This window comes from Barbus barbus (assembly GCF_936440315.1).
Source record: "Barbus barbus genome assembly, chromosome: 8".
Classification (NCBI taxonomy): Eukaryota; Metazoa; Chordata; class Actinopteri; order Cypriniformes; family Cyprinidae; genus Barbus; species Barbus barbus.
In genome coordinates, this window is record NC_136736.1 from 6,189,813 (window position 1) to 6,204,930 (window position 15,118).

The following is a 15,118-nucleotide window of genomic DNA, read 5'->3' on the forward strand; positions in this document are numbered from 1 at the left end:
AAAAATGTCGAAAAACACCCAAAATTATATTCATTAAGGACATTAGAGTTGATAGATTTTTATTTTTGTCATTAAAAACATGAAAAATATGATAAACATATTTTTGAAAATTTGTTTTTATTTATTTATTTATTTAGAGTATGTGCTTGAAGTAAAATATATCTAGGTGATCAGAGAATGGTGAAAAAACCCACAATTTTATTCATATCAAAGAGTTTCTCAGTGTATTTTCTATTCTATAAAAAATACATTAAAACACAATTCAAAAGCAAAGTAAAACATCTATTTGCTCAGATATACAAAAGTATTTTTAAAAGCAATACTATTACTAAAAGTAAAAAAAACATGTCTACATGTTTGTAGATTATAACAAAAGAAAAAAATAACTTTTTTTTTAATAATTACATTTTTGGCATAATCTATAACTGTTTAGCAAAGTGAAAATAAGCAGCAAGGCTCTATTAGTAATAAATATCCACCAAAGTTTAGTGTAAAGCAGGAAGCCATTTTATTGTGACAAGAAACCTACAGGCAGACAGAAACCCCTTTATCTTAAATAAATAAATACATACATACATAAATGTTTGGAAGCTCAATTATTTAAACTGTATACTCGAGTATATTCAACGTGTAATGAAATGTTTTTTTGTACTTTTAACTTCATGGTCATTAAATCAACAAATCATTGTATTTGTTCAGATTGTTCATTAAGACAGAGAGTGTCATTACATCAGTCTAATACTGAGAACCCTTGTTAGTTTTCCATCATGCTCTGAGAGCCGTATCTGGTGTCCAGGTGTCTGTGTTACGCCGTGAGTCCATGTCTTTCTGAGACACATTAGATCTTCCATGTGATTGTGAGACGGATCCACGCACCGTTGCGTTCTCAAATCTGAGATGCGTTTGACTAGAAACACCGTGACCAATGAAACACTGCAGAGACCAAATATACAGCATTTATAGTTTCAAAACTTTACTGTTGCCTCCAGTGGAAGCACAACTAACGTTAAATCCAGATCGTTCATTTTCAGCCATGAACAACACCAGTAATCTGTTAATTGTGTTTTATTAATAAAATACGGGCTAAATTATCCATCTCTCATAAAAAAGGTAACATGACATGTATATTATGATTCGTTATATTCAAAAAGAATAAATGTAATATTCAGAAACAGATCATTTAGCCTTGAAATGTTTCTGATCATTTATTAAAATATTATTTTATAGTCCATATTATGTGGGAGTGTGTTTCGCTTCACAAAAATATCCCCAGACACAAAATCTGTCTTAAGGACAATTACTCAAAAGGAAAAGTAGCTGATAAATAAAGGAGAATAGTGTTGAAATTGGGGTGAGATTAGAGCTAGGCCCTCAGAGTTTGCTTTATTTAATAAATATGTTCCTATTTAGATAGCTCTTGAAATGATTCATATTCGATCATTCTTTGTAGCACCTTAGAAAAGGGGTAGAGAAACGTTCTCTCTGTATCTCACCTTTCACTGAGGCCAGACAAACTGCTCTGACCCTCGTATGTTTAGATTCATGCCAAAGATAAAAAAGCCTGAAGCTGCCAGCCCACCTGTCCAAAAATAGTCCAGTCCTGACCTGAGGCTTTGCATATGAGTCAGAATATTTTAGCTTCAGTGGACAATAAAGTACATAGGGCATTTAGGATAGTGGTTTTATACCATAAATATTCAATAGAATATGTATTAACCCCGTAAAGCCTGATTTATGAAATAATAGTCAGAAAGATCTAATTGATTTGAAATGGAAACCTTTATGGAACTTTTAGACAAAAACTAAAAATGCATTTGTGTTGTCTTTTCTGGCTCATGTAGTATGATATGAGAATATGGAACTCATATTCAAGGAGGAAAAATACCTCAGTTTTATTCAGAGGCCCAAACTGAGCAAAGATATGCAATTTATTGCAGATGTTGTTTTTATATGGCCAAATTAAATTCTGATAGCTTGTAAAGTAAATGTAGATCTTCACGCATATCAGTTGTCACTCTATCCCCCGGTTTCACAGACAAGGCTTAAGCTTAGTCCTAGACTAAAATGTAAGTCTGAGCTGTTTCAACTGAAATAAACTTGCACTGATTGATCTTAAAATATATCAGTGCCTTTACTGTCTCAAGATGCACCCCAGTAATGCTTTTTTCTAAGCGTGTTTATAAAAATGACTTAAATGTCCTAATTGAGCTATGACCTAATCCTGGCTTAGTCTAAGCCCTGTCTGTGAAACCTGGCCAAATATGTCTTAAGATATTTATATGCTTAGTATTATGATCAAAGCTCTAGTTTTATTGACAGGGGAAAAACATAATACAATACATAACTGAGAAATACAACTGAACATGAAATGAATATAAATGACAAATGTTTTTTAAATCAATAAATAACCAAGTTGCCTAAATTGTCATTTTGAAATATGAATAACAATATAAAAGTTATTATTTTATACTTTATTAAATTTACTTTATAAAAATCATCAAAAAGACACGTACACCACGACCTGAAGGTGGATATTTGTACAATTATAGACTACTAAAAGGCTTTTTACTTTCAAAAAGGTATAAATTATCTTTCAGATAACAGAACACTTATCAAATATGATACAGTAGGCTTTAGGGTGAAATATGTAAATCAGGGCAATTATAATATAGTTGGTAATTTAGGGGACGCATTAAGTCAATTACTGAGACATTTTATTTCTTTATTGGTTTTTGTTTGTTCAAGTGACACTTAGAATTTTATATAAAACAATTTATTAGAAAAAAAAAGAATAAAGCAACAATTAAAATTCTGAAAGAGACGGAAAGACATTACAGGCTGCCGACAGCGGTGACGTCAAACAGCACCCATTCACGGCTTGACGTCACCGCCGTCTGCGCTGGTGATTGGCTGATTCTGGAGCGCGTATTTGTGCAGAAGGACCCCACTTCCGCAACACTACATCCATCGCTGTATCACATGCCATTTCTTAAAGAGTGCACGAACTGCGTCGTTTCTCAAAAATAAGCGAAAGACAATAAATGCATACATTTATCTTCAATATAAATCCAGCATCTCCTAATACTCATAATTCCCAACGCAATCTGGCTTCTCCTTGGTTTATATGACAGATTCACGTTGATTTCCTCAGCCCATTCTCCTCTATCTGAATGCATGATAAATATAGCCCACGGCTCTACTAATAGCGGACACGAGCGTCGTCGTGATGTCAGAGGATTTTAGGTGCCCCCTCAGGATGCCTGAGTAGCTGCGCTCGCCGCCAATGAGCGTCTCCAGTGTGAATGTCCTTCATTTCTCTGTCTGGCTAGAGAACTTGCCATCACGGACCCTAATCTGGATTTAAATAGAAAAGAAAAGCACCTCTCCGGTTCGCCGCTGCCCCTCAATCGCCTGACATTCTGGAGCGTCTAAAACAACTTTAACTGAGCGCGACATGGAGTGCCGAGTGCTGTCGATTCAGAGTCATGTCGTGAGAGGATACGTGGGGAATAAATCCGCATCCTTCCCGTTACAGGTGAGCATCGTTCATCCGAGGCGCGTGACGGCTGGAGATTATTGTTGTGTTGTGGTGCATGACAGCGTGCTGGTGCTGCTGGAGAAAGGAAAGGTCACATGGTCAATATTTGCCTTGCATGCTGTTCTTGTGCAATTTGAGATATTTATGTAGTAAACTTCCCTTATATCAAATCTAGACAATTGCATTTCCAGAACTTGGCCTCTTGATGCTGGTTGCAGAGGCTGAATTTAAAATATGCTCCTATTAATAGTAACTTGGTTAATTGATTGTCTCAGAAACTTAAAGCTCTGGGTAAGGAGTGAGTGACACTGCCGTTAATCATCACCAGAAATGATTGGGATATCATTGAATCTCGGTTTCTGAGAAATCATTTGGCATGAGGGATCGCGCCGCGTCCAAACCATTAAATCTGGCTCATTAGGTTTTGAATGTCTCCAGCTGTCATCATGCCATCAGAAAGCGGCTGTCTTCTTGTGGCTCGAGCCCTCCTTCTGCACGCTCGCGCCGCTGGCGTGCTCTTCCCAGACTGACGTCACAGCCGGGAACTCAATTCCAGCGAAATCGTGACATTTTTCTTCACAAGGCTCTTCCAGCCGTGTCTAAAACCCGCGCTCGTGCGTCCTGCGTTTTAATGTTTCATCTTTAAACTTTTGAGTCAGCGTGTTTCAGTGACAGAGAGTGCTTGCTAGATTAACCCTCATGTTTTGGAAAGGTCTTTATGTTTGGCTTCCCAAAAACCCAAATCTGTACATGATGCGAGTACTATTAATAGTGCCACTACTTTTCATTTTCAAATCTGGAATCTGAGGGTGCTAAATATAAAAAAATCTAAATATTGAGGAAATTGTATTTAAAGTTGTCTAAATGAAGTTCTTAGCAATGCATATTACTAATCAAAAATTAAGTTTTGATATTTATCTGATATTTACAGCTCATGAAAGTCAAAAATCAGTATCTCAAAACATTAGAATATTTATATTTGAGTTTCAATTAATGACCATCCCTACAGTATAAATTCATGGTCTCTTGTTCTTTGAAACCACAATAATGGGGAAGACTGCTGACATGGCAATGGTCCAGAAGACCATCATTGACACCCTCCACAAAGAGAGTAAGTCACAGAGGGTCATTACTGAAAGGGGTGGCTGTTCACAGAGTGCTGTATCAAAGCATATTAAATGCAAAGTTGACCGGAAGGAATAAATTGGGTAAGAAAAGGTGCACAAGCAACAGGGATGACCGCAAGCTTGAGAATACTGTTAAGCAAAGCCACTTCAAACACTTGGGAGAGCTTCTTAAGGAGTGAACTGAAGCTGGAGTCAGTGCATCAAGAGTCACCACGCTCAGATGTCTTCAGGAAAAGGGCTACCAAGCCACTTCTGAAACAGAAACAGCGTCAGAAGCATCTTACCTGGGCTACGGAGAAAAAGAACTGGACTGTTGCTCAGTGGTCCAAAGTCCTCTTTTCAGATAAAAGTAAATTTTGCATTTAATTTGGAAAACAAGGTCTGGAGGAAGACTGGAGAGGCACAGAATCCAAGCTGCTTGAAGTCAGTGATGATTTGGGGTGTTGTGACGTCTGCTGGTGTTGGTTCATTGTGTTTTATCAAGTCCAGAGTCAATGCAGTCGTCTACCAGGAGATTTGGGAGCACTTTATGCTTACATCTGCTGACAAGCTTTATGGAGATGCTGATTTGCTTTTCCAGCAGGACTTTAGCGCCTGCCCACAGTGACAAAACCACTTCCAAGTGCTTTGCTGACCATGATATTACTGTGCATGCCTGACCTGAACCCCATATGGAATCTATGGGATATTTTCAAGAGCAAGATGAGAAACAGTCGATCCAACAATACAGACAAGCTGAAGGCTCAATAGTGCCTCAGCAGAGCCACAGGCTGATCGTTTCCATGCCATTCCTCACTGATGCTGGAGTTTGTGCTAAAGGAGCCCGGACTAAATATTGAGTGCATAAATGAACATACTTTAAAGAACTTGAACTTTTCTGCTTTGCAAATCCTTTTTTTTTATTGATCTTAGGAAATATTCTAATATTGTGAGATACTGTATTTTTAACTTTCATGAGCTGTAAGCTCTAATCATCAAAATTAAAACAAAAAAAACTTTTGAAATGTTTTACTTTACATGTAATGAATCTAGAATATATATTAAAGTTTCACGTTTTGAAAAGTAAAAAAAAGAAAATGAACATTTTCCACAATATTCAAATTGTGTGCGTGTGTGTATATGTAATATATATATATATATATATATATATATATATATATATGCATCATCTATTGAGCTCTGGAATTTGAAACCAACTATACTTGTGATATTAGTGTGATCATTTAGGAAGCTATTTATTTAAAAGCATATATTAGACGCAAACTTATTAAATTGTATCTATACTATGGATTGAACCTAGCAGATAGAAAAGCTGTTAGTTACTCATAATAACCAGATGAATGTTGATCATAACGGAGTTCTGTGTCCCACAGACCCCAAATGCTACTAATAGTGCTGCTGCAAATCATATGAAATTACCCTTTATTTTCCCATCAAATATGTTTCCCTTGACATAATCGAACCCCAGTAGGCCAATATTATGAAAGTGTAAACTTTCAAAATACCATGACTCATTTCCGATATGTAGCACCTTTTGAGCTCTCTGCCTTAAAAACAACAAATGTGCATGTGTTATCATTTAGGATGTTAAAAGCATATGCTAGAATTTCAGAAATATGCAGTGGTCAAGCTGAGACACTTAAACGTTATATAACTTGACTATTTACACAATAAATGGAGCCTAGCAGAATAGAAACTGTTAAATTTACCAATTGCATTGGATGCAAATACAATGGTTAACCATCTGAATGTTAATAATGTCATATTGTATAAGAATAGTTTATAGAAGGGGTGGCCAGCATTGGTCCTGGAGAGCCACAGTCCTTATTAAACACACCTGAACAAGCTAATCAAAGTTTAAGGGTTACTAGAAAGCTAGAGGCAGATGATTTAAAAAAAAAAAATTAAGGTTGGAGCAAAGCTCTACAGTCTCTCCAGGGCCGATGTTCGCCACCCCTAGTATATGTTTCTGTGTAGGTATATTATGTGTTCTTATTCTGACTATCACAGGCCCGTGTGATAATTGCTTTGAGTCTTTTAATGTAACTGTGTTACTCTCTAAGTGAGCTTCTATTCATGTTTGAAATGGGTGTGTGTGTGTGTGTGTGTGTGTGTTTTTTTTTCAGGTCTTGGGGTTTGAGGTGGACTCGATCAACTCTGTTCAGTTCTCCAACCACACAGGTAGGCTGACACACATTCTGCTGATTTTTGGATATCAGCTCGTCACTGTGAAACGATGTCATTTGAAAGCATTTTAGATAAAAGTAGTTCCGTGGCTGACTTTAGATAAAGTGTCTCGAAGTCTGCTTCTATTGTCCTCATTTGTAAAATCTGCTAAATTATTAAGTGTAAAGGTATTTCAAATGTTGTGGATGCATATTTGTTATTTTGATGTCACACATGCACTGATGAGTAGAATTTGTTACATAATTGGGGCCAGGTGGAATCTTTTTTTTTAAATTTGTTAAAAAGAACCGTAGGAGTTAATTTCTTATTATTAGATTTTTTGTTAAATTAGGAAGTTTTATGGCATAATGACAATAAAACATATGCACAAACAGGCACTGACATGTAAGATAATGTGTTCTTTGAGTTGGCAGCCTATTTGGGGCCGTGTGGACTGATCAGGTTGCAGACACGTGATTAAAAATATACTTGATATAATGACTTTGATTAATAATGCTTACCAGATGAAAATGTTCAACGATTTCTGAACTTTTCAGCCAGTCGCAGTATTTGCATATAAGGGTTTGAGGCATTTTTATTCAGATGGTTTTTGATTTAAGATCACAAGTTTTGATCAGCTATCGGATATATCACTTGTGCCGAGCACCCAAATGCATTTTTATATTCATGCCTTATATTTAATTTGCAAATGAACTGTAGTGCCCTTTGACCTCTTTCTTCAAGTATGTTGACCTGTTTTACAGCCAAGAGGACAGAAACAGATGCTTCATTAAAGTGCTTAATGCATATTGCATTCACATGGTGTGGCAGTTCATTTTGAGCTGTGTGCGAGTAGAAAAGTGCACTTAGTGAGCTGCCCAAACAGACCAAGCACTGATCCTTGTACTTCAAGAGAGTAGGAGTATTGTGATATGTTTTCACATCTTTGGATAGTGCACTTCAAATCTGATCCTTTAAAACATATCTATTATGTTCTGATTGAGACCTTTTTGCTCAAGAGCAGAATGCTGCTGATTTTTTTAGTACTTTTTTTTTTTTTTTTTTTTTTTTTTTACTGCTCCTCATGCTCTCCCACATGACACAAAAGGTTTTTTTATTGTTAGTGGGGGAAAAAAAACACAAATATGTCTACATGACGTATGTGTTTTATTCCAAGTCTTTTGAAACAGTAAATTAATAAGAATATGTTCTAGTTCATGAATTGCACTTTTAAGTTGAGCCTTTTAAATGAATCGGTTTGTTGAATTCACAAAATCGGTCTGAATTGTTATTTGTTCATAAATCGGACTCATCTGGTTCTTCGGTAGGGTTGCAAAAGAGGTGGAAAATTTCTGGTACAATTCCAGAAATTTTTCCCTTTCATTTTCATAATTTTGTTTTTGAAAGTTTCTGGAATTTTACCGGACATTTTCCACCCCTTTGCAACCCTGTTTTTAAATGCAACTCCCAGGAAGATCAGTAATGACTTAAATTTTCTTAAATCATATGTCACACAAAGCTATTTTCATGGGTAAATCCAGTCATTTCAATAGGAATCCACACGAGTGGGAATTTTACATAAGGGTTAAGGATTTTTTCCATGCAGATTTTGCAACAAGTTCACATGGATTTGCCATGATGACCAACAGTTTAAGCCTATAGATGGAGGGACACAGACTCGTGCGCTGCTGGCGTACTTACAGTAGTTTTCCCAAACCAGCGGCAAACTGGTTACCAGGAGTCTGAGTGCTGCACTGTGGAGAGATTCTCATCTGGGTTTTGTTGTAGTCATTTAGGTATGTGGTTTAGGCCTGTGGACTACATTAGGCCTGAATTTGTATGTATAATGAGTCTTTAGCAGTCCCAGCAGCTCTGTGGTTTCAGCACATGGCTAATTGAAATCATGGGTTTTTAGAATGAATGAATGGGCAGTTTGAAGGGGCAAATCATCTGAAAAATGAAGCTGAATAAAGTAGTGCTGTTTGTTGTCTTGTCCTTAAACTTATTTCTTGGGTACTACTAGGCACTTCTGGAGTTTAGAAGGTACACTAGACTTATCTGACTTGCTGTTTTTCCAGATCATTCAGGCTTGTCTCAGTGTCCATGATGTCAATTTTAAGCTGAAGAGAAAAATGGTCTGATTGTAATTCAGCATTTGAGTCGTCTTAGGCCAGAAGCAGTTTTATGATTCCATTTATAAATAAAAATAGTAATTTACCTTTTATAAAATTCACTTTTTGGTAGGAATGCAATATATTGGCATAGTATTGGTTATTTAATTTTGGCAGTTTGATCATTATTTGCTGATATTGGATATTTCCCTGCTCTATTATTATTAGTACCCCTTTTTCTCATTCAAACATTTTTTTTTCTGCATGGAATATTGGTCCATTTTCTGCTGCTCATTATAATGTTGTGATAACAGAATTCGCTTGTAGTATACAAAACTATTAAAAACATTTAGTGGTGTAATTTATTTCTTTTTAATAAAAAAGGTTTATTGGTTTATTACATCAGCCATTTATTGCTTATTGGCCATAAAATACAGTTCAAATGTTTGCAGTCTGTAAGATTTTTGCTGTCTCTCTTATGCTTAACAAGTCTGCATTTATGCGATTAAAAATACAAATGTGAAATATTATTATAATACAAAATAACAGCTTTTTGTTTGAATATATTTTAAGATGTAATTTATTCCAAATATTTTTTTTTGAAACCATAGTTAAAAAAAAAAAGTCAGGATTTGAAATTTAAAAATATTTATTTGAAATTATTTTTTATATTTTTTGCAACAATGCAAATCTCTTGAACAATTTAATGCTCCGTTTGTTGGAAAAGTAACATTTTCTTAAAAAAATGAATAAAAAATGCATAAAAAAAAAAAAACTTACTAACCCCTAACTTTTGACTGGTAGTAATTAATGGTGTATCGTTGATGCATCCTTACTTTTTGTTTTTCATGTTAGTTTACTCGTTAGTTTATAGAGGTGACCGTGTCCATTGACCTGTTAATTGGCCATCTCTAGTCAATGTACAAACATCTTTCTGAAACATCAGACTGAGCACTTATTTTTCTTCCAGCCACGTTTAGAATAAATTTCTTACTCGAGACACAGCATGTGTTAGTCATGAGAAGTAATAGTCATTATTCTGTTAACAGTTTTTGGTAATCAGCATCTAAAAGTACTTTCTGCCTGTTGACATGACCGCAAGGTGATCTCCAGTCTCTAGGACTTCATAGTTTGACCTTGGGAATATATTTTTACAGAGACCTTCATCTCTGTTCACAACATCAGTGGGCGCTGCAAAGCCTTATGGGTAGAAACAGCATGCACCTGATCACACGGCAGCTTCTGGTGGTGATTTGCTGTGAAATAGAGTATCTGCATGATCCGTGTGGGTGAAGTGACTGGGATTAGAGGTTTGTGGTTACAGAGTTGCGGCAGCAGGGAATGATGACGACTGACACCCGTCTTATCACAGATTCCCCTTTGCAGTCATCTTCTCCCCAAAACACACACATGCACATCAAGGCTACAATGATGCGTCTTTTTCATCCAGCCCCTCAGGCTTTCCTCTGTCCTGTTTCTTAGCAACAAGAAACATACCATGTGACCAGCTCGGTGACTCACCTGAATTGTGACATCACAGCTCCCGCAGCAACAGCAGTGGTGTCTGACGAAACGGTGGGGTTTCTGTCCGTAGCCCATAGACCTGTGAGTGCAGGTGGGGGAAGTATCATGTGACCAAACGAGATTTTCGTGCTCGTAGCGTCTCGAACGTCAGTGGACGCTCTTGTAGCAAAATTAGCTCAAAAGGGGAATATTTATCATTAATTATAACTGGTTATAATTAATAATAAATATTTAGAGTAGATCTTAGAATTAACTGTAGCAGAATCGATATTACAATTATTTGATCTGTCCGTCCACCAAGCAGACAATATAATTATTTATCAATTCTAGGAAAGATTATTTTCCTGGCCAAGGAACAATAGCCTTCCTACTTATACAGTACTAGCATTAGTTTAGCATGTAGCAAGGAGCAGCATTCAGTGACTTCGAATCATGGGCAGAACACAGAGACAATCAATTGTGAATATAAGGGATTTAATAAATGAAACTATAGCTAACATACAACTAAACTAAGCAAAACATATATATATATATACAGAATGAAGGAAAGTAAGGAAAAGAGAGAGAAGAGCAAAAGAATGGCAGTATTTCACATCAATTAACCACAACCTAAATGAGAATCATAATTCACCTTAAAAAATGGGTTCAAACTTAAACACGCATCTAAATAGTTGTAAACGGTTACTTGCATTGGTTTTATTGCTGAATAGGAGTCTTGATGCGGTAGACAAGAGGTTCTTGATGATTTCTTTGGGAGTGAGCCCTCCCAATTTTGAGCCCTGATTAGTCTGAGTTCGGAACTTTTGATAGTTCATAGCCACACCCACTTTTTGGGTGGAGTGGCCAATCAGAGGCATGAATTTTTAGCGGGAGTAACTTTCTTTGTCTCTGTTTATGATCTATTTGCATTTTTATTGCTGGTCTGGTGAATTGGTGCAGTTTTACTTCAAAGCATAGTAAAAATTGTATGATGCATTTCATGATCACATAGTGTACAACATTGTTCGAGGAATAAAAAGATAATTTTGATACCAAAAAAGTAACTCCTATGGTCTAGTCAGGCCGTTGGTGCCTGGCATGGGGGTCGTTCACTCCTCTTCGGAATGTGTTTGAAGTTTGTTAGGGAGACCAGAGAGGTGATCTGCTTAGCATCTTTTTTATGGTGGGGACAAACCATTGGCAATTTAGCACCCATATAAATGTAAACGGTGAGGCCAGGTCGGTAATTTATATGCAAATGTCAAAAGGCTAAAAGGGTCTCTTAAAACAAAGTGGACACTGGATTCTGAATCTGATTTCTGTGTATTTGATGTGTGATCTGTCTTTATTCAGGGTACTCTCACTGGAAGGGACAGGTCTTGACTGCAGATGAGCTTCATGTCCTGTATGAAGGGATCAAACTCAACAACGTCAACCACTATGACTATGTACTTACAGGTCAGTTCTTTGACTGCTGTTCATGCCAGTGAAATTCTGCACACTGTTGTGGATATTATTTGCATGCTTAGTAATTTTTTGAGCTGAGGGATGAAAAAAATGGGATGATGTCATTTTGTGATGGCACAGAGTAATGTACGTGGGCCCTGTGTGGGACCCTAGAGGCACCCGGGACAACTCTCGGAAATTTGGTCTCTTAGGATTTCTAGAAAATAAGTCAGAGTGGGACAAAGTGTTTGAACAGCTTACATTTAAGTTTATTTAATTTCATTGCTGTTATTTTACATGCATCATATATTCACATTTTGCATAATATTTGCATTTTCACATTTTTTTTCTAAAAAATATTTTTTCAGTATTTTTACATTTTCATAAAATTTTTTGTTCGGTATTTGTACAGTATTTCACATGCTTTGTACAATTTGACAATTTCAACTTGATTTTAAAAGATTTGTAAAAGTTTTATTTACCTTTTTATTTAAAAAAAATTTTTGCACACATAATGTCTCAAATTTCATCTCAAGCATTGTAACCAGGTACACCGGATTTTGATATATCTTTATTAGTGGCAAAATTGTTGGCTGTGGAATGACAACACAGCTTTAAAAACGTTTAGTAAAATATTTATATACACTATCATTCAAAAGTTTGGGGTTTTTGAAAGAAGTTTCTTTTATGAACCAAGGCTACATTTATTTGATCAAAAATACTGTTAAACTATAATGATATTGTGAAATATTATTACAATTTTAAATAACTCTGTTTTATTTTACGATATTATAAAATGCAATTAAATCCTGTTATGGCAAAGATGAATTTTCAGCATCATTACATCATATAGTCTTCAGTGTCACATGATTCTTCTAATATATTGATTAGCTACTCAAGAAACATTTCTTATTCTTATAAGTGTTGAAACAGTTGTGATGCTTAATGTTTGTGGAAACTTAATGTGTTTTATGATAGATTTTCATAGCTGAACCAAAAGAGTAAAACAATAAAATCTATATATAAAGGTATAAAATAAATACAGACATTGCAAAACATTTGCAGTTTTTAAATATTCAAATTAGTTTTATTAAAAGTCTACCCGGTGTATAAAAAATGCCAGTCATTGAAGAAGCTCCCACAGGAGCCAAATTGCATTGGCAAGTGCCCCTTTTCTTCAGAAAATGTAATAATCTAGTTGATTTGTTTCTCTTGTGCATCCAGTAGGGTTGTGTTGTGTTGTGTGGAGTAAGAGAGGAAGTGAACACATCTCTCTCCCTCTCTAACACCGCTGCTAATCCGCACCGGGGGACCGCAGAGGACACATGGTCATAGAGCTGCAGGTCTCACACGAGCACCGCAGACTGAGATGTTGTGCTCTGTTGAGTGTGTTAGCAAGCGAGAAGTCTCTGGTGCATGGGATCTCCTTTACCATCACCTTGAGAGGAAAGCACAGAACGGTTAAAGAGGAAAAGGGAGAAAGGGGAACAGCAGAGATATAGTTTACATTTTGTCTGTACGCACCCTTTCACACACTTTTAAACAGTAAAAATTTGCTTAGCTCCATCTAAACATAAATAGGATATAACAATGAGTCTGATAAATGCATATGTATGGGATTATTTTATTTTGCTTAAATGTAAATAGCTTTATTTTTAAATAGCTGTAGTTTTATGGCTTATTGAATGTACACTACTATTCAAAATATTTGGGTCAGTAAGTTTTTTTTTTTTTTTTTTTTAATTAATGCTTTTATTCAGGAAGAATGCATTAAATTGATCAAAAGTGACAATTTATAATGGTACAAAAGATTTCTATTCTAAATAAATGCAGTTCTTTTGATCTTTATATTCATCATGGAATCTTGAAAACATTTGAATGATGGGAAGAAATGTTTTTTTAGCAGTTAATTATTGATTTCTGAAGGATCATGTGACATTGAAGACTGGAGAAAAATTCAGCTTTGCATCACAGCAATAAATAACATTTAAAATGGAAAACAATGATTTCAAATGGTAATAATATTTCTCTATTATTGTTTTTACTGTCTTTTTGATCAAATATATACAGCCTTGGTGCGCATAAGAGACCCCAAACATTTGAGCAGTAGTCTACTCATAATTTACATTAAATATTACATTAACATCAAAACCAGACTATTTCAAAATCTTATGAAAAAGTGTTTTTTCTTGTATTGATGGCATTACACAACGAGTTGATTTTGGTGGTTATCAGTGCTTTGTTTTCAGAGCACTCATTCTGTATATTGACCATGTCCTAGTGCCTAGGCTCTGTTTCTAGGGCACTATTGTAAAGTCGGTCTTTGAACTGCTGCTGGACCCTCCTGCATGCCTCTCTTACTAGTGGCTTGTGTTGTCGCAGTGCAATTCAGTGTGTGTGACACACACACTATGACATCTTGAAAGCAGTGAAGGTCAGATGAATCACACATAGGAGTTATTTACCTGACTGGAGGGACAGAGCCACCACATGACCAGAAGCTGGAGAGTGGCCCTGGAACTTTCAGAGCTGTCCCAGCCCAAATAAATTAGGATATTTATGTCACTTCCTTTGATACAGTGCATGCTTTGATGTCTTTGAGTTCCAAGTCTATCTATTTAATACACGCATAACAAGGTGTATTGTATTTCACTGTATTGTAGTAATAACCACAGGTGGTCTGTATCATAAAAAAATTGCATCCACCTTAAGAGTTTAAAAATTGTCAGGCACAAAGAAAGAGATTGACCTGTCACTCTTTGTGCCTTCGTGCTTGTGCTGAGTGGTCAGTATATTTCAGTATATAGTAGTTGGTAAGAAAAAGGATTGATCAAAGCTCTGCTCTTCCCATTTCTGCAGGTTACACTAGAGATACATCGTTTCTGGAGATGGTGGTTGACATTGTTCAAGAGCTGAAGAGGGCCAATCCTAACCTTGTATATGGTGAGTGTTTTTCATCCTATCTTAACATAAAAGGTGTATAGATTTTCTACATTATAAATTGCTTTTACAAGCATGTTTATACAATACCATTAAAAAGTTGGGGGTTGGTAAGATTTTTTTTTTTGTAAAGAAATGAATACTTTTATTCAGCCAGGATGCGTTATGCTGATCAAAAATGACAGCGAAGACATTTATAATGTTACAAACATTTATAATGTTACAATTTCTATTTCAAATTAATGCTATTTTTAACTTTACTGTTGATCAAAGAATCAAAACGTATC

At 35.8% G+C, this 15,118-nt stretch overlaps 1 protein-coding gene across 1 annotated transcript in view; it reads left to right on the forward strand.

The window, feature by feature from the left end:
- Nucleotides 1-3,231: 3,231 nt before the first annotated feature.
- The window catches only part of LOC306873429 (1-acyl-sn-glycerol-3-phosphate acyltransferase gamma-like), a 42,243-nt gene continuing 30,356 nt past the window's right edge, over nt 3,232-15,118 (forward strand). The window contains exons 1-4 of the mRNA XM_079422704.1: nt 3,232-3,535; nt 6,792-6,846; nt 11,799-11,903; nt 14,751-14,834. Coding sequence (XP_079278830.1) covers nt 3,455-3,535; nt 6,792-6,846; nt 11,799-11,903; nt 14,751-14,834 — 325 coding nt within the window. The 5' untranslated portion in view covers nt 3,232-3,454. The remainder of the gene's footprint in view (nt 3,536-6,791; nt 6,847-11,798; nt 11,904-14,750; nt 14,835-15,118) is intronic.